Below are 18,629 nucleotides of genomic sequence, written 5' to 3' on the forward strand. Positions count from 1 at the left end.
ACCAGTCCTGGACTCTAAAAGGGCCAGGGCTTTCCTGCTAGCGCTGAAGTTCCAAACAATACAGTTCGTTGCTCTAGATTGGGGTCGGCAACCTTTCAGAAGTGGTGTGCCGAGTCTTCATTTATTCACTCTAATACAAGGTTTCGCGTGAGTACATTTTAACGTTTTTAGAAGGTCTCTTTCTATAAGTCTATAATATATAACTAAATTATTGTTGTATGTAAAGTAAATAAGGTTTTTAAAATGTTTAAGAAGCTTCATTTAAAATTAAATTAAAATGCAGAAACCCCCCAACTGGTGGCCAGGACCCGGGTAATGTGAGTGTCACTGAAAATCAGCTCGCGTGCTGCCTTTGGCACACATGCCATAGGTTGCCTACCCCTCCTCTAGATCTAAAGGCACACCCTGCCACAGTGGTTCAGAACTGCCTCAAACTTCTAGGGCACATGGCAGTGTGCTCTTCTATGGTGCAGTATGCCAAACTGCATCTCAGATATCTACAGGGTTGGATAGCCTCAGTGTGCTCACCAACTCATCGCTACCACTTGCTTTTCCTGCCACCCGCTTCTCACCCTTTTGGCCTGTGAGTTACAGCAGCTCAGACAGACTCTGACTCTGTGGGCCAAACACAGAGGTGCAAGTACGTGCTTGTAAGTGGGTTAGTCTTTCTGCAAGATGATGATGTTTAAGTTTGTGAAAAAACTGGTAGGGAGGGGCAGGTTACACCCTCACTGTTACACCTGTGACTAGTTCCCCCCAGGATGCCACCTGGGACTGGGGTACAACTGAGTCCACTTGACCCACCAGCCTGGGCTCCCTTTACACTGTACTGCTGTGACAGGCCTTCAAGCCCTCTCCAGCCCACATACAGGGGGGACACACCCAGCTGTAGCTACATACAGATGCTGAGATGAGCTCTGCATGGGAAGGCTTCAGCTAAAGAACTGCCCAGATACTCAAGTGTCCACACCCCTCTGGAGGGCAAACCGAAAATTATACCATCCTGCACTGCACAGAGAACTGTACAGCGTAAGCTTATGAAATTTGCCTCCTCCATCAATGTGGAGAGGAAATATCCAACAGCTTTTTACCCTAAGTTATAACTTCCACACTGGTTTGTGATAAAGCAAAAACACATTTATTAACTACAAAAGATAGATTTTGAGTGATTATAAGGGATAGCAAACAGATCAAAGCAGGTTACCTAGCAAATAAACTAAAATGCAATCTAAGCTTAATATACTAAAGAGATTGGATATGAGTAGCAAATTCTCACCCTAACTGATGATTTAAGCTGGCTGCAGGCTCTTAAAGGGCAAGCTGCACTTGCTTGCAGCTTAAAACCCCAACGTTTCCTTTCACAGCCTAGAAATCCCTCTAGCCTAGGTCCAGCGCTCCCCCAGTTCAGTCCTTGTTCCTCAGGTGTTTCCAGGAGTCTCTTTGGGCGGGGAGTCAGTGAAGAACCATAATGATGTCACTCCCTATCTTAAATAGCTTTTGCACATGGTAGGAACCCTTTCTCTCCAAGCTTGGTTCCCATGCCTTTCAGTGGAAAAACACTGGTATTCGAAGATAGAGTCCAGCACCAGGTCATCTGGTAACATGCCCTTGTAGTGTCATAGCAGCCATAACTCGGAGGCTGTTTGTAAGGTCCTCAGGAAGGCTCCCCAGTGGGAGATAAACTTCTTCTAAGGCCTATTGTTTTCTCTAATGGCCCTTCCTATCCAGCCATCTAGACTGATTACATTCTGCCTAGTGGATGTTCCCCAGATGTAAACACATTTGTAAAAGATGCATAGACAATATTCCTAACTTAAGATAACAAAATGATACATGCATACAAATAGGATAATCATATTAAGTAAATCCTAACCTTTTCAATGATATCTCACATGACCTATCTTGCATTAAATACATCATAGTTATGCCATAATCTTACATCATAATAATGTCTCTATGAAGAATATGGGGCGTAGTGTCACAACACCCTCACTCTATGTTTTGCCCCAAGTGCTGATGAAGGAATACACAGCTGTACATGCACACATTTGCCCTGGGTGTTGAGTTTGTTCAGCATGCCTTTGCTGGTTTTGTATTGGGGTCTGATAATAGAACCACACAAATGTTGGGCTGCAAGGGACCTCGAGAGGTCAGCTAGTCCAGCCCCTTGCACTGAGGCAGGACAAGGTATTCCTTGATCACCCCAATATGTGTTTGTCTAACCTGTTCTAAAAGGTCTCCAGTGACTGGGATTCTACAACCTCCCTTGCTTGCTGATGCAGCCTTGTGCTGCTCTTGTCCCAGGCGGTTGCCATATCTGGGTTTTGGCACCGGAAAGATGAGCACATTGAGCAGTTTCCTCTTTGGGGAGGCACTTTCTCACTTTTCCAGGGATATTGCTAACAGCACAGCTCAGCTCTTTGGACATGCTGTCATTCATTTATCATTTCCTTAATCTCTCTCCACAAGCACTCTGTCTTCCTATAGTTCCACATTACACACACTATCACGTCCTCTTTTTGATGGGTCAAAGTCAGACCAGATGAAAACAGGTGCCACTACCATGGAGTTAGCAGAATCTGAGCTGCTGCCAGCAGCTTTGCCTTTGGTCCCAGGAGATCAGCATCTGTAATGTATTTCCACTGGAGTTCTCTACATTCTAATAAAGGTAATTTCCTAAGTTAAGTGCAACCTGGGACTTTTCGTCATCCTCATGTTTCTGCTCCAGCCCCCTGCTCTCAGCCTCTGCTAGCCTTCATAAATGCTCCCCTTCCAGACTGAAATCCTCTGTTCAAAGGCAAGTTTCCTGGGTAATCGGGAACAACCCGCTTAACCATTTCTGAGCACCAGAACTCACCTCCCTCTCTATGCCAGAAATCCTGCAAGCTTTTGAGGAGAGCTCCGGCACCAAGCTCCTTGGAGGCAGCACTGAGGTTCATCTGGAGGAGTCACTGTCCCCAAGAATCAGGGCCTGCTTGGTCCTGGGAAGCGACCAAGACTGGTTCCAGTTATGAGGCTTCAAAAACTGCTGTTTGTCCTAGTTTAACACTGATAGGGTGGTTTCTTTAATGAGGTGCTAATGTTCAAGAGAAAGGCAGGTGCAGGGTTTGGCTCAGCATGCAGTGGGTCACACAGCACAGGTGGCTTGGGGCTCCTGTCTCAGCACACAGCGCACATGGCTTGGGGCACATGTCCCGGCACACAGCTCAAGCAGGTTCGGGCACCTGGCTCATGTTGCTCAGCATGGGGCTCAGCACATGGCTTGGGGCACATAGCTCAGGGCATGTGGCTCAACACATAACTCACCTGGCTCAGGACACACAGCTCAGTGCATGGGTCATGTGTCCCAGGGCACAAGGCTCAGCACATGGCTCACCAGACTTCGCATGTGGCTCAGTACATGGCTGTCATGGCTCAGGGCACGTGCGTCAGAGCCCAGCTCACGCGACTCAGCCCATAGCTCACTTAGCTACGTGATCAACACATGTCTGTTATTAGTGTGGCATCTTGTGGACTTTACATGTGTCTAACAGGAAGGACAGGAGCAAGGAGGCTAGAGAGCCATGGACAGTGTTAGGGACTCTGCCTCAGACACAGAATCTGTTCTCTGCTATTACACAGTGATCAACGCAAGAGTTAAATGAAAGGATTTCATGCAATCTGGAGATGCCTTGCTGCCACTCCAACACAACTCCTCGCATTAGGTGTATTACATTAGCACCTATGGGCCTGCTGAGATCAGAGCCTAGGAGTGCCAGGGGCTGCACAAACACAGTGAGACAGTCCCTGACCGAAGAGCTCATGGGCTGAACAGAGCAGGCAGATGTGGTGGAGGCCCAGAGAGACTGAATGACTTGCCCAGGGGAGGGAGTTGAGTGGGAGGCAGCACCTGCTGGAGCTAAAGAGGATGCTGCCTGGCCCTGCCACCCCCTCCCATCTGATCTGCTGCAGCTGCCTGGGGTCCATCCTCCAGCTCACTGCCGTGACTGTTCTCTGGGCAGCATGAATACCTCAGCATGGGGTGGGGGCCAGGCACCATCCTCCTCTTAGGCTCCAGCGGGTGCTGCCTCCTGCTCAGCTCCCTCCCCTCGTGGAGCAGATGGTCACACACCTGTTGGCTGACTGGAACAGGGCCATGGTGACTCCATTGTGCAAGGCCCTTGGCACAGAGCTGTTGTGTTTCATTTGACCCCACTGCTGCTTATTGTCCCCAGGGAACCCACTCCCCACCAGCAGCACAAAGGGGCCTAGCTGAACAAGGCTCTGCAGCTTCTCCCTCAGGCACGGGTGGAAGTCCACGCCTCAGGACATTACAGTTTGCTGCTTGAAGCACTGCAATGTGCACTATAGGGAGCAGTGCTGGCTGGAGCTGAGCTGGAGGGGTCAGGGCAGGCGGGTTCTCTGGTTGCCTCACTTCCTGGAAGGCGCTGGTGATAAAATCATTCTCACATCCTCTGCAGAGCCAGGAAATGGAGGTGCTTTCTGTGTGGTTTGTTGCGATCCATCTGTCAGAAACCGACTCCCCACCCCACCCCAAGCTTTGTGCCCTGTGTCCTGCAGGCTGTGAGAGCTGCTTGCCAGAGGTGGGGGGGTTCACGTTGCCATGACTTAGGATAGAGATGCAACAGGTCTCTGCTGTACTGTGCACTCCGCAGGGCAATCCAACCCCAAGGAGTAGAGCCCTTTGTTCCTGCTCTTCAAGGGTGCGGTGACTGTCCTAGGACCAGTGGCCCTGGGTTCTTTGTTCTCAGTCCTCTAGCAGGTGGCCAGGTGCATAAACCTCTATGACTTGCTACAAGAGGGAGCCAGCTAAGGCTAGACACTACTCCCACAGCCAGGCCAGGGGAGCTAGGAGAAGAGGAAGGGAACAGGCAGGAAACCAAGGAATCAAATGAGGAGTTAACCAAACCCACAGCAACACAGACTGAAGCCTGCAGAGCAGGTCAGTCTAATCGTAATGCATGCTTTTAAGCCTTACTGCAGGCCTTGTCCGGGATAGTGTTGACACGAGGGGCTGGGGTCCCTTCCAGCTGGAGCGAGTCCCTGGCTGCCGGGCGCTGCTCTCTGGGTGAGAGAACCAACCAAGATGGAGTGTCAGAGCCGTGCATCAGGGAGCCACTCCATTGCTGTGCAGCTGCTCTAACCCAGCACCCTGCAGCCAGTGCTCACCTTGGGCAGCGGGCACAGCTCACAGTCCAGCCACCTGCTGGCTCTCTAGGCCCTGCCATCGGTCATCCTACCTTCCCTTGGACTTCTGGCCCAGCCCCCACAGGCTGTGTGTGTCCCTCGAGCACAGGCAGGTTTGGTGCCATTCTCTTCTCCCCTCCGTGTGCCCCTGGCCGGAGAGGGCTGCTTTCCTCCAGCCCTTGAGCTGGCAAGAGGGTTACACGTACACAAGGTGACAGCCAGCTGGCTGCTGCAGAGGGAGATGAAAGGGCCTGACATTTCAAGATGGGCCTGAACCAAATCCAACCACTGGAACCTGCCAGCTTTGGGGAATTTGGGGCCTTGAGCCAGCTTGGAAACTAGGTACCTTCCAGCCCCTCACCAGGAGCCTTGCCTTGCCACCCCTCCCCTGAGCGTGGCTGCCTCTGCACTTTGGCCTCCCTGTCTCTCACTGGGTGGATTGTGGCTGCCAAGACAACCCGCTGCTACTGGAATCGTGCACTGAGGGGCAGGGGCTGGGGACTCAGAGGGAGCCAGGTGCAGTGCAGTCAAGGGCAGGAACTTGGTTGGGGGGGGCAGGGTCAGTCCAGTGTGGGGAAGGGGCTGAGAGTTCAGGGGGAGCCAGGGCCAGTTGAGTGTGAGGCAGAGGCCAGGGGGGGGGGGGGCAGGGGGAGACAGAGAGAGACAGAGTATGACAAAGTGGGAATTTTTTGTAATATTTTTATGACGCCTATGTGTGCCTCAGTTTACGTCTGCACTTTGCATTGCTACTAGTGGCAGGAAAAGAGTTAAGTCTGCTCTTGGGGCAGTGCAGGACATGGGGGTGGGCTGTTACATTGCTGTCTGGGCCTCAGTGAACAGGGTCCTTAAGGAACTGGCTCAAATTGACCCCATGTCAATGCAGAATCCCAAAGAGACAACAGAAATCGGAACAGTCACCTAGGAAACAACAAGCAGGAGGAAGGAGCTGTTATCCCCACTTCTCAGCAGGGAAGCAGAAGAGAGACCAGCTTGAGAACAAAGGCCTGAAACTTGACCAGCAGGGGATAAAGAGTAGGAGGCTGGAGGAAGCTGGCTGCTCTCTTGTGGGGCTAACACAAGAGTCAGAGAGACAGAGCCTGAAATGGAGTTCACTACAGCTTGGTTGATGGTTTGCTCTACTGGATCCGAATGGACCATGCTTTAACTTTCCTTTCTCTATGCTAACCTAAGGCTTCCCAATGCTGTGTCCAGCTGATTAATAGCTTTTTTCAAACAGTGGGGTTTGTTTGGTGTCACTGCAAATACGGACTGGGGTACATCAGTCCCTGCAGTGTATACAAGTCTCTACTAGGCATCTATCTCAATTGGGCTCACAGGGCAGAGCGAGTGGCATGAAGCAGGAGTGCTGGAGCCCAGAAGCACCACCCTAATCCTTGCTGACGCAGGCCAGGCACTGATTTCCCCTGCTGACAGTTCAGACACTTCCCCCAGTCAGATGGATCTGTAGGCTGTGCTTTAATCTAGTCACACATGGGGCTTCCTGTTCCTCTTCTTCAGACTGCAAGTGGTATTTCTCCTTATACGGACTTGCCAGAGTAGCCTGGCTGCATGGGCACATTCTGTGTTCTTACATGAATTCACCTGAGTTTGCCATTTTAACATTGGGCAGTCAGGAACCGCTGAGTACCTCTGCTATAAAACTACTTTGTACTGAGCTCGAGGGTCTGGTTTGACATTCATTTGCTATTCCCCCAGTTCCATTGTCACAAATCAATCTGTTGTAGAACTTTGCTTGAGATATTAAGAGACCCAACCAGGAACTCTGCTTCTGCATCTACACCCCACAGCTTTGTCCTCCAACTCTGAACACCTGTATATATTTTGCTCCTGTATTCCTCGGTTGTTCATGCTGACATTGAGGGGCTTGCAAAAATGGTTATTACTGCATATGTGAGGGTGACCCTTCCCCACAATCACCTTGCTTTGACCTGGTTATCAGTTATAGCACAAGTAATTCAGTCTTGTTAGTCCTCAGCTGATCCCAGAAGGGTCTTTAATCTAGCTGACAAAAACAGAACAAGAGCCAATGGCTGGAAGGAGAAGTCAGAAAAGTTCCAACTAGAAATAAGAGTCAAATTTTTGGAGTCTGGCATCCCAAAGCACTTCAGGGATGACGTGGGAATTTTCTGTAATATTTTTATGTCTTCAATGAATGCCTCCATTTCCCTCTGTACAATGCATTGCTACCTAGTGGGACGAGTGCAGGAGACAGGAAATATGTAAGTCACCTAACTTTGGGGGGAATGATGCGATCATTAAAGAACTGGTTGAAACAAACCCAAATCAACAGAGGATCCAGAAAGACAAAGAGATCCATCCCCCCATGACCGAACAAGCAATACCTAGCAGTAGACTGAATTGGAGAACAAAGAAGAAAAGGTGTCAGGTGGGTGGAATAAGAGCTGCCCTTTGGAGGGACTCAGGAGGTCTCACCTGGGACTGAGGACAGAGACTAGGAGAGAACCAGAGATGGAGTCCATCACAGCTCAGCTGGCTCCTGGCATTGGCTTGCAGACACGCCAACTCTCACGAATTAATGGTGAGAAACGCGATTTCTAAGTAAATTTAAGCCTGAATCATGATCTCGCAATAGAACTCTCAAATGTGTCAATTTTTTTTTTCAGCCACTGCTGAGAGTTCTATCCTGAGAAAGATCATGAGTCAGGCTTAATCCTTTTACTGAGAAATCGCTGCCAGCCCCAGCCCTGGGCGGCCGGGACACCTGCTGTTGGGGTTCCCCTGCCAGCCTGGGAAGTGGGTGAGGGGACCCCACTGCAGGCCCCCCGGGCCTGAGGAGGATGAAGAACCCCAAGAGGAGCAGAGATGAGGCTGGGAGGGTTGAACTCTAGCCTGGGGGCTGCAGTGAAGCTGAAGTGAGGAGGGTGGGGGTGGGGGTGCTGTATTGATGGTGGGTTCTGAGCAGATGGGGTGAGTGCTGGAAGGGTGCGCTGAGGGCTGTGGGGGTCAATGGGGTAGGGGGACTGAAGTGATGGGGTGGTGATGATGGAGGCTGAAGGGCTGAATTGAGGGCATTGGGTGGGGACAGAACTGATGGGGAATTGGGGGACAGGACTAATTGCTCGGCAGGAGAGGGGCAGATGTGGGGGTGAGTGCTCCTGCAGCTGGGGCCAAAATCACTTTATCCAGCACATGTGGGAGAGTGGGCACCACTAACTGTCACAAGACATCCCCTGCCCATTCCAGGGTGAGTCCAAAAATCGAGAGACTGACCTAAAAACCAAAATATAATTAAAAAAAAAATCTCATGATTTCTGGGGGTCCGACTTGTGATTGTTGATCTCTTGAAATTGGCAATACTAGGCTTAGCCAGCATGGATGATGGTTTAACCGTTGCCTCTCTGTGTGCTCACCTACAGAGGTTCAACTTCTGTAGCCAGGGGACTGATCTATGGTTCCCTTGTTTTGCAAAGGCTGCCTGTGTCTATCCATACTCCCTGAGAGTACTGGGCCAGAGGGGCCCAGCACATGGCTCCCACAGGACTCTGGCTGACCTGAATTTGCTGCAGAGATCCCTGGAAAGGGAGAGGGGTCGCTGGTGCCCTGTAGATTGATCCATGACAGCTTCACAATGGAGTTTTGGGGTATTAGTTACCCAGGATCTCAATGCTTCATTGTGTGGGATTAGAGGAGGAGCTGGCCTGTGATGGTGGAAATACAGCTGCGGGCCAACACCAATTAATCCACCAGCACCTGTGCATGAGCCCCTATGTACTAACATGGGAATGAAATAGGCAAGGGGTGGGGATGGAAAGAGCTCCAATAGGGGACTGGGGGGGGGCAATGTAGGGTGAGACGGGGTGGGAGGGAGATAGTTCTGGCATATCCTCTGCACCATCCTTGTTCCAGCCAAATCCCTGCCTCTGTTCCTGCCCCACGTCCTGTTCCGGCCATAAGGACACTGCTGCAGACTGGGAGGAGCGATGGCTCCATAGAATCATAGAATATCAGGGTTGGAAGGGACCTCAGGAAGTCATCTAGTCCAACCTCCTGCTCAAAGCAGGACCAATCCCCAATTAAATCATCCCAGCCAGGGCTTTGTCAAGCCTGACCTTAAAAACTTCTAAGAAAGGAGATTCTACCACCTCCCTAGGTAACGCATTCCAGTGTTTCACCACCCTCCTAGTGAAAAAGTTTTTCCTAATATCCAACCTAAACCTCCCCCACTGCAACTTGAGACCATTACTCCTTGTCCTGTCCTCTTCTACCACTGAGAATAGTCTAGAACCATCCTCTCTGGAACCACCTCTCAGGTAGTTGAAAGCAGCTATCAAATCCCCCCTCATTCTTCTCTTCCGCAGACTAAACAATCCCAGTTCCCTCAGCCTCTCAAGTCATGTGTTCCAGACCCCTAATCATTTTTGTTGCCCTTCGCTGGACTCTCTCCAATTTATCCACATCCTTCTTGTAATGTGGGGCCCAAAACTGGACACAGTACTCCAGATGAGGCCTCACCAATGTCGAATAGAGGGGGACGATCACGTCCCTCGGTCTGCTCGCTATGCCCCTACTTATACATCCCAAAATGCCATTGGCCTTCTTGGCAACAAGGGCACACTGCTGACTCATATCCAGCTTCTCGTCCACTGTCACCCCTAGGTCCTTTTCCGCAGAACTGATGCCTAGCCATTCGGTCCCTAGTCTTAGCTGTGCATTGGGTTCTTCCGTCCTAAGTGCAGGACCCTGCACTTATCCTTATTGAACCTCACCAGATTTCTTTTGGCCCAATCCTCCAATTTGTCTAGGTCCCTCTGTATCCTATCCCTGCCCTCCAGCGTATCTACCACTCCTCCCAGTTTAGTATCATCCGCAAATTTGCTGAGAGTGCAATCCACACCATCCTCCAGATCATTTATGAAGATATTGAACAAAACCGGCCCCAGGACCAACCCCTGGGGCACTCCACTTGACACCGGCTGCCAACTAGACATGGAGCCATTGATCACTACCCGTTGAGCCCGACAATCTAGCCAACTTTCTACCCACCTTATAGTGCATTCATCCAGCCCATACTTCTTTAACTTGCTGACAAGAATACTGTGGGAGACCGTGTCAAAAGCTTTGCTAAAGTCAAGAAACAATACATCCACTGCTTTCCCTTCATCCACAGAACCAGTAATCTCATCATAGAAGGCGATTAGATTAGTCAGGCATGACCTTCCCTTGGTGAATCCATGCTGACTGTTCCTGATCACTTTCCTCTCATGTAAGTGCTTCAGGATTGATTCTTTGAGGACCTGCTCCATGATTTTTCCAGGGACTGAAGTGAGGCTGACTGGCCTGTAGTTCCCAGGATCCTCCTTCTTCCCTTTTTTAAAGATTGGCACTACATTAACCTTTTTCCAGTCATCCGGGACTTCCCCCGTTCGCCACGAGTTTTCAAAGATAATGGCCAATGGCTCTGCAATCACAGCCGCCAATTCCTTTAGCTCTCTCGGATGCAACTCGTCCGGCCCCATGGACTTGTGCATGTCCAGCTTTTCTAAATAGTCTCTAACCACCTCTTTCTCCACAGAGGGCTGGCCATCTATTCTCCATGTTGTGATGCCCAGCGCAGCAGTCTGGGAGCTGACCTTGTTCGTGAAGACAGAAGCAAAAAAAGCATTGAGTACATTAGCTTTTTCCACATCCTCTGTCACTAGGTTGCCTCCCTCATTCATTAAGGAGACCACACTTTCCTTGGCTTTCTTCTTGTTGCCAACATACCTGAAGAAACCCTTCTTGTTACTCTTGACATCTCTCACTAGCTGCAGCTCCAGGTGCGATTTGGCCCTCCTGATTTCATTCCTACATGCCCGAGCAATATTTTTATACTCTTCCCGGGTCATATGTCCAGCCTTCCACTTCTTGTAAGCTTCTTTTTTATGTTTAAGATCCGCTAGGATTTCACCGTTAAGCCAAGCTGGTCGCCTGCCATATTTACTATTCTTTCGACACATGGGGATGGTTTGTCCCTGTAACCTCAACAGGGATTCCTTGAAATACAGCCAGCTCTCCTGGACTCCTTTCCCCTTCATGTTAGTCCCCCAGGGGATCCTACCCATCCGTTCCCTGAGGGAGTCGAAGTCTGCTTTCCTGAAGTCCAGGGTCCGTATCCTGCTGCTTACCTTTCTTCCCTGTGTCAGGATCCTGAACTCAACCAACTCATGGTCACTGCCTCCCAGATTCCCATCCACTTTTGCTTCCCCCACTAATTCTTCCCGGTTTGTGAGCAGCAGGTCAAGAAAAGCTCCCCCCCCTAGTTGGCTCCTCTAGCACTTGCACCAGGAAATTGTCCCCTACGCTTTCCAAAAACTTCCTGGATTGTCTATGCACCGCTGTATTGCTCTCCCAGCAGATATCAGGAAAATTAAAGTCACCCATGAGAATCAGGGCGTGCGAACTAGTAGCTTCTGCGAGCTGCCGGAAGAAAGCCTCATCCACCTCATCCCCCTGGTCCGGTGGTCTATAGCAGACTCCCACCACTACATCACTCTTGTTGCTCACACTTCTAAACTTAATCCAGACACACTCAGGTTTTTCTGCAGTTTCATACCGGAGCTCTGAGCAGTCATACTGCTCCCTTACATACAGTGCTACTCCCCTACCTTTTCTGCCCTGCCTGTCCTTCCTGAACAGTTTATAACCATGGTCAGTGTGTGGGGTAGGGAGGTGCTAGGCTGGGTCAGGGATGCATCAGTGTACAGGATGGGGAGGAGCTGGGAGAGGGGGTCAGTGTATGTGGGGGGCCAGAGATGGGGGATCAGTGGGGGGGGCAGGGAGGGGCCTTGGAAGAGGAGTCAGTGTGAGGTGCAGGGGTGGGTCAGTGTGCAGGATGGGGCCAGAGAAGGCAAGGTCTGTGTGCAGTGCTGGTGGGGCAATGTGTGGGTGGGAGGTGGGGGAGGGTGTATCAGTGTACAAGGTGGAGACAAGTGCCAGGGAAGGGGAGTGTCAGTGTGGGACAGGATGCAGTGTGGGGTTGGATAGTCTGGGCAGGGGGGTCAGTGTGCAGGGTGGGGATGGGTAGTCTGGGCTGGGGGGGGGTTCAGTGAGCAGGTAGGTAGTCTGGGCGTAGGTAGTCTGGGCAGCGGGGTCAGTGTGCAGGGTGAGTCGGCTCAGTGTGCGGGTGAGTAGTGTGGGCAGGGGGGTCAGTGTGCAGGGTGAGGATGGGTATTCAGGGTAGAGGGGTCAGTGAGCAGGGGGAGGGATGTCAGTGTGCAGGCAGGGGGTGGGTAGTTGGGGTGGGTACTCCGGGCAGCGGGGCAGTGTTCAGTGTGGGGAAGGGGGGCAGTTTCGGGCAGGGGGTGGGGCCGGCCCAGGGAGGGGCCGCTGGGGGGGGGTAGGCTCGGCCCCCTCAGTTTCCTGGGCGGGAGGCTGAGTCAGGCGGGGCTGAGTCAGACGGAGCCGGGGCCGCTGGCAGAGAGGAGCGCACCGCACCGCACCGCACCGCTCCGCACCTCAGCGCGGGGAAGCCGCGCCATGGCCCGGACGCTCGCCCTGCTGGCGCTGTGCATGGCGCTGGGACGCCGTGGTGAGTGCGCTCGCTGCCCCCTGCAGCCGGCGCTGGGCGCGGCGGGCTCCGTCGGGGAACTTGCGCTGTAGCCGCGGCGGCGCGTCTGGACGGGCTCGGGCTGCGCTTCCCGCCCGCCCGCTCGGAGGGGCGTCGGGGCCATGAGGTGCCGGAGGGCGGCCGGTCCGGGTCTGTTCAGTGCGGGGACTGGCCGCCGGGGCGGGGCGGGCCGGGCCGTGGTCTCAGGAAATGGGGAACTGGGGCCATGTGCTGGCTGTTCAGGGCGTCGGACTCTGCCTGGTTCATTCTCGAGCTGGGCGATTGCTGCCCCATGCGGCCAGGGAAGCGGGTAGGGGTTGTGCAGCTGTGTGCTGGGCTTGGGGGTGGAGGGGACAAGCCGGTATGGAGCAGGTTGCTGTCCAGTGTTGGTGGTTTTGGGTTATGATTTTGGCGGTTGGCAAACTTTTCCTGAGTGGCACAAGTGAGGGAAGGGAAATGGCGATTTTTCAGACGTGTGTATTTCAGCAAAACTGACAGGTATTCATAGGACAAAGAAGAGGTGCTTTTCTAGCAAGAGGGCTTTCTCCTTGCCACCTTGCAAAGGCCGGCTGCAACCAGTGATAGTATTGGAAGGTCTAACACAAATACATTTGCAAGAATTTTAGTATAAAGGTTGCTAGCAGCTGTCTGTATGATTTCACTGCTGATAATTTTTTTCAGAAACACTTAGCTAATATATTTACCCCATTGTTCCAAACTGCCCACAAAGGACCAGAAGCCACAAATGCTTCACCCAGATGCCAAAACCTCTGGCTTTGCCTCTCAACTTCAAAGGGCTTGAGTCTACGCTTAAAACACTACAGCTGCGGCACTGTAGCGCTTCAGTGTAGACACCAGCTCCACCAACGGGAGGGGTTCTCCTGTCACTTGTAGTTAGTCTACCTCCCAAAGAGGCCATAGCTAGTTCTTCTGTCAACCTAGCCCTGTCTACATGGGGATTTAGGGTGGCTTAACTGCCCTGCTCAGGGGTGTGGATTTTTCACACCCTTCTGCAATGTAGTTATGCCAACCGAATTTTCTAGTGTAACCAGGCCTCAGATGTCACTGCAAAAATCTTTCTTATATTGAAAATTTAAACTATGTAGACAGCATAAAATAAGTGAACCTATCAAAATAATGGGGCTGGAGCACTGAGTTTATTATACATTTTCTCACTTATTCCATTAAAAACCTCAGTTTTTTAGTGAAATAGCTGCATAATTTGCAGTGCACTCAGTAATGAATTGGTGGTAATGTGACGCATATGGGAAACAATTCTTCAGACTTACCTTCACGCAACAAATTATGCTTACTTAACTCAAACCATTTTTTAAGACAGCCTAGTTAAGGGGAGGACAAACTACAGTCTGCAGGCCGGATCCGGCCTGTCAGGGCTTTCAATCCGTCCCGCGGGATTGCCAGCCCCATGGCGCAGTAGGGCTAAGGCAGGCTCCTTGCCTGCCCTGGCCCGGCGTTGCTCCTGGAAGCAACTGGCACCATGTCCCTGCGACCCCTGGGGGAGGGGAGGAGGCAGAGGGCTCTGTGCACTGCCCTCACCTGCAGGCACCGCCCCCCTGCAGCTCCCATTGGCTGGGAACAGGGAACCGTGGTCAATGGGAGCTTTGGGTGTGGTACCCACAGGCGAGGGCAGGATGCGGCGGAGCTGCCTGCCCTACCCCACCCCCAGGACCCACCGCCTGACATGCTGGCCACTTCCGGGAGTGGGGCAGGGGCAGGGCCAGGGCAGGCAGGGAGCCTGCCTTAGCCCTGCTGCACGCCTCTGCCACCCTGGAGCCACTTGAGGTAAGCGGCGCCGGGCCAGAGCCCGCACCCCAAACTCCTGCACCTCACACCCCAACTCCCTCCTATACCCTTCCTGCACCCCAACCCCCTGCCCTGAGCCCTTTCCTGTACCCCGCATCCCCCCTGCACACCAACCCCTTGCCCTGAGCCCCTTGCTGCACCCCACAATCCCTGCCACACTCAACACTCCCTGCCCCAGCCCTACATTCATTGCCCTGCATACAATTTCCCCATCCAGATGTGGCCCTTGGGCCACAAAGTTTGCCCACCCCTGGCCTAGTTAATCTAGTGTGAACTCTTGTTTGCACGCTTTTGAAAATATAGAAGCCTGGCTCATATTGGTCTAACAAGGAATCAGTTTAAATTGGTCCAAGCTAGGTTTAAATTAAATCATAGAATATTAGGGTTGGAAGAGACCTCAGGAGGTCATCTAGTCCAATCCCCTGCTCAAAGCAGGACCAACACTAACTAAATCATCCCAGTCAAGGTTTTGTCAAGCAAGGCCTTGAAAACCTCTAAGGATGGAGATTCCACCACCTCTCTAGGTAACTCTTTCCAGTTCTTCACCACCCTCCTAGTGAAATAGTGTTTCGTAATATCCAACCTAAACCTCTCGCACTGCAACTTGAGACCATTGCACCTTGTTCTGTCATCTACCACCACTGAGAACAGCTGAGCTCCATCCTCTTTGGAACCCCCCTTTAGGTAGTGGAAGGCTGCTATCAAATCCCCCCTCACTCTTCTCTTCTGAAGACTAAATAACCCCAATTCCCTCAGTCTCTCCTCATAAGTCATGTGCCCCAGCCCCCTAATCATTTTCATTGCCCTCCGCTGGACTCTCTCCAATTTGTCCACGTCCCTTCTGTAGTGTGGGGACCAAAACTGGCCACAATACTCCAGGTGTGGCCTCACCAGTGTCAAATAGAGGGGAATGATCACTTCCCTCGATCTGCTGGCAATGCTCCTATTAATACAGCCCAGTATGCCGTTGGCCTTCTTGGCAACAAGGACATACTGCTGACTCATATCCAGCTTCTTGTCCACTGTAATCCCCAGGTCCTTTTCTGCAGAACTGCTGCTTAGCTTGAACCCAGCTTGTAGCGGTGCATGGGATTCTTCCTTCCTAAGTGTAAGACTCTGCACTTGTCTTTGTTGAACCTCATCAGATTTCTTTTGGCCCAATCCTCCAATTTGTCTAGGTCTCTCTGAACCCTATCCCTATCCTCCAGCATATCTACCTCTCCCCCCAGGTTAGTGTCATCTGCGAACTTGCTGCAATTGCTAAATTGCCCACACAGGGGTTTTCAACTGCCTTAACTAGTTCCATTTAGAACCACCCCATTAGGTAAACTAGTACAGCTTTGTGTGAAGAGCAGGCCTCAGAAAGCAAGCTGTTGCATTCATCATTAGCTGGAGTTTCCATATGGCTCCTCACAATGACCCAACCTCAAGGGAACAGAGGCCTGGATCCCTGAAGCAAGTGCTTGAACCTGAAAGTAAATTCCTAGGTTTCAAGGGACCACTGTGATCATCTAGTCCAGTGGTTTTCAGCCTTTTTTCATCTGCAGACCCCTAAAAATTTCAGACATAGTCTGTCCTCCCTCCACTTCCCCCCAGGGTCTGTGGACCACAGATTGAAACCCACTGATCTAGTCTGACTTCTTGTATGTATAACACAGGCCAGAGAACTGCCCCCAAAGAATTCCTTTTGAGCTAGAACATATCTTTAAAAAAAATCCAATCTTGATTTTAAAATGGCCAGTGATGGAGAATCCCTCACAACCTTGGTAAGTTGTTCCAGTGATCAGTTACCCTCAGTGATGAATTTATACCTCATTTCCAGTCTGAATCTGTCTAGGTTCAACTTCAGCCATTGAAAACAACCTTCTAGCCAGCTGCAGACAGATAAAGTCTTTTTGGGTTAGTGTTGTTCCCTTCACTTCTAGAAGCACCCAGGAGTCTGGGAGACAAAGGGCAGACGCCAACAAGCAATAGCTTATTTCTTCTGGTTGCTTCTTCCAACTGTCAGGTATTAGCTCAACTGTGCCTCAGCCATGTAGCTCTCATCCAGCCCCATTTCTGATAGGCCTGCATTGACTGGGCTGGGTGAAATGGGATTATCAAGGTGGCTGAGCTCAGTGTGCAGCAGGCATAGTGAGGCATTTGCTGTGTACCCAAGACCACCAGCCATGGCCCACATAGTACAAGGGCTGGACAAATCAATTCAAGCCTGGTCCATGCTGAAGGAGTTTGTGTCCATGTCAAAGTGTAGCCCTAGTTCCCGGTGGCGTAACACCAGCATTGTCGCAATGCTTTGGTTCTGGTCTGTTCTAGAGGCATGAGCATGGAGGATGAGAGGTAAGAGTTCCTGAGTGCTAATTGTAATTCTGCCTCTGATTTGCTGGGCAGCTTTGGGCAAGTACCTCAGTACCCGCTCTGTAAAAAGGGGATTGCAGTACAGACCTGCCTCCAAGCTGCAGTGTGTGCATCTTCTGTAATGCATGCGTCTCAAGCGTTCTGAACAGGCCAAGTGTGAGCAGCCACATGGTCTCAGGCATGTCTGACTTTCCACAGTTTCCTAGGGCAAGTGGGCCCTTTGCAGAGAACATCCAGCCTCACAGCTGTTTAACTTTAGGACTCTTAGTCTGCACTCCCTGCTGCTGTGGCAGTACATGCGGTAAAGGGCAGTTCTTATGATTTCGTGAGTGGATTGAGTTTATATCTGTCAGCCCAGCCAGTCTTCTGGGTCACCCAGTCATTCATCCAGATAGCCAGGCTGGGATATCTAGGTACCATCTACAGGCTGCTGTTGTGGTTTGACCAGAGAGTGCTGCCAGCAGATGGCTCTCATGTACCCATCTGATCCAGCCCAGATGAGCTGCTGCTTTAGAGAAAGTAGCTACATCATGACAGCCAGAACCGAGCCCGCATTGGCAGTGAGATTGTGACTCACAAATGGGCAGGGGTAGTGAGAAGAGTAGCTTTGGTTCCAGCTCAGGCATGAAATGCACTGTGGGGGAGGCTTGCTTAGCACCAGCAGAACGATGTGGTCTGCTCTCCCTTTGCTATTCATCATCCTGTGGGGATCCCAGTGCTCCAGCAAGGTAACTAACTAACATGGCTAGAGGACATGGGGACTGTTGGCTTCATACAGCTGTCAAACCTGCCAGCATGGGTGATGCTGCTGAAATGTGTGAACAGTGGCCATCGAGTGGCATGCCAGGGTCTAGAGTGTTGCCCCAGAACTTGACAGATTAGAATGGTTTCTAACTCTAAAGCAAAAAGAAAAGGAGTACTTGTGGCACCTTAGAGACTAACCAATTTATTTGAGCATAAGCTTTCGTAAATGCAAAACATCCTACAAAATCCACAACAAAGTATTGCCAACCTCAAGCATTAAAAAATCATGAGTCAGGCCCCAGAAATCATGAGATATTTTTAAAATAATACATTTGGGGTCCTCTGTATTTGCCTTCTGCTTTCTGAACATTTGGGTGTCGCATTTTCAAGCTTTGCTTTGCAGTCAAGAAGCTAGCAACTGGCGTCTTAACAAAATAAAATGAAACCTGAGGTGATGCTGTAATCACCTTGTGACATACCCAGAATACAGACTAATGAGTAGCTGTGTCAACCCTGCCCTCTAACCTGGGGTGCCCTTGACACTGCTTTGCTGCTGTAGCCTCCAGTCTGACCTGTTCACAAACAGCCTCCAGCTATGACTGTGTGTGTGCTGCAGCCAGCCAGCCACACCTCAGTTATACTGCAGGGTGACCCCAACATACCTTCAGTCCTAGATTTTCCCCCAGAAATGTATGTCCTGTACTGCCCAACCCTCTCCTGGACAATACAAATTCATATAAAGTCCATCATTTTATTAATAGAAATAATATGCACACATCTTGTTGTCTCAACTGGAGTTTAAGCTTCAGTTTAAACACTGGATTAGATAAAACAACAAAAAAAGTTTATTAACTACCAAGAGAGAGATTTTAAGTGGGTACAAGTAGTGAGGCATAAAAATCAGAAATGGTCACAGGAAAAGATAAAACACAACTAGCAAAGTTTTTCTCAC

The 18,629-nt window shown here is 51.0% G+C and overlaps 1 protein-coding gene across 2 annotated transcripts in view; it reads left to right on the plus strand.

Annotated features, from left to right (window-relative positions):
• The first annotated feature begins 12,607 nt into the window (after positions 1 to 12,607).
• The window catches only part of ADAM8 (ADAM metallopeptidase domain 8), a 99,867-nt gene continuing 93,845 nt past the window's right edge, over positions 12,608 to 18,629 (plus strand). For both annotated transcript variants that reach the window (XM_073353122.1, XM_073353123.1), the window contains exon 1: positions 12,608 to 12,736. In XM_073353122.1, the coding sequence (XP_073209223.1) occupies positions 12,685 to 12,736 (52 nt within the window). In that variant the 5' untranslated portion in view covers positions 12,608 to 12,684. The remainder of the gene's footprint in view (positions 12,737 to 18,629) is intronic.

This window comes from Lepidochelys kempii, chromosome 7 (genome assembly GCF_965140285.1).
Source record: "Lepidochelys kempii isolate rLepKem1 chromosome 7, rLepKem1.hap1, whole genome shotgun sequence".
NCBI classification, from domain to species: domain Eukaryota; kingdom Metazoa; phylum Chordata; order Testudines; family Cheloniidae; genus Lepidochelys; species Lepidochelys kempii.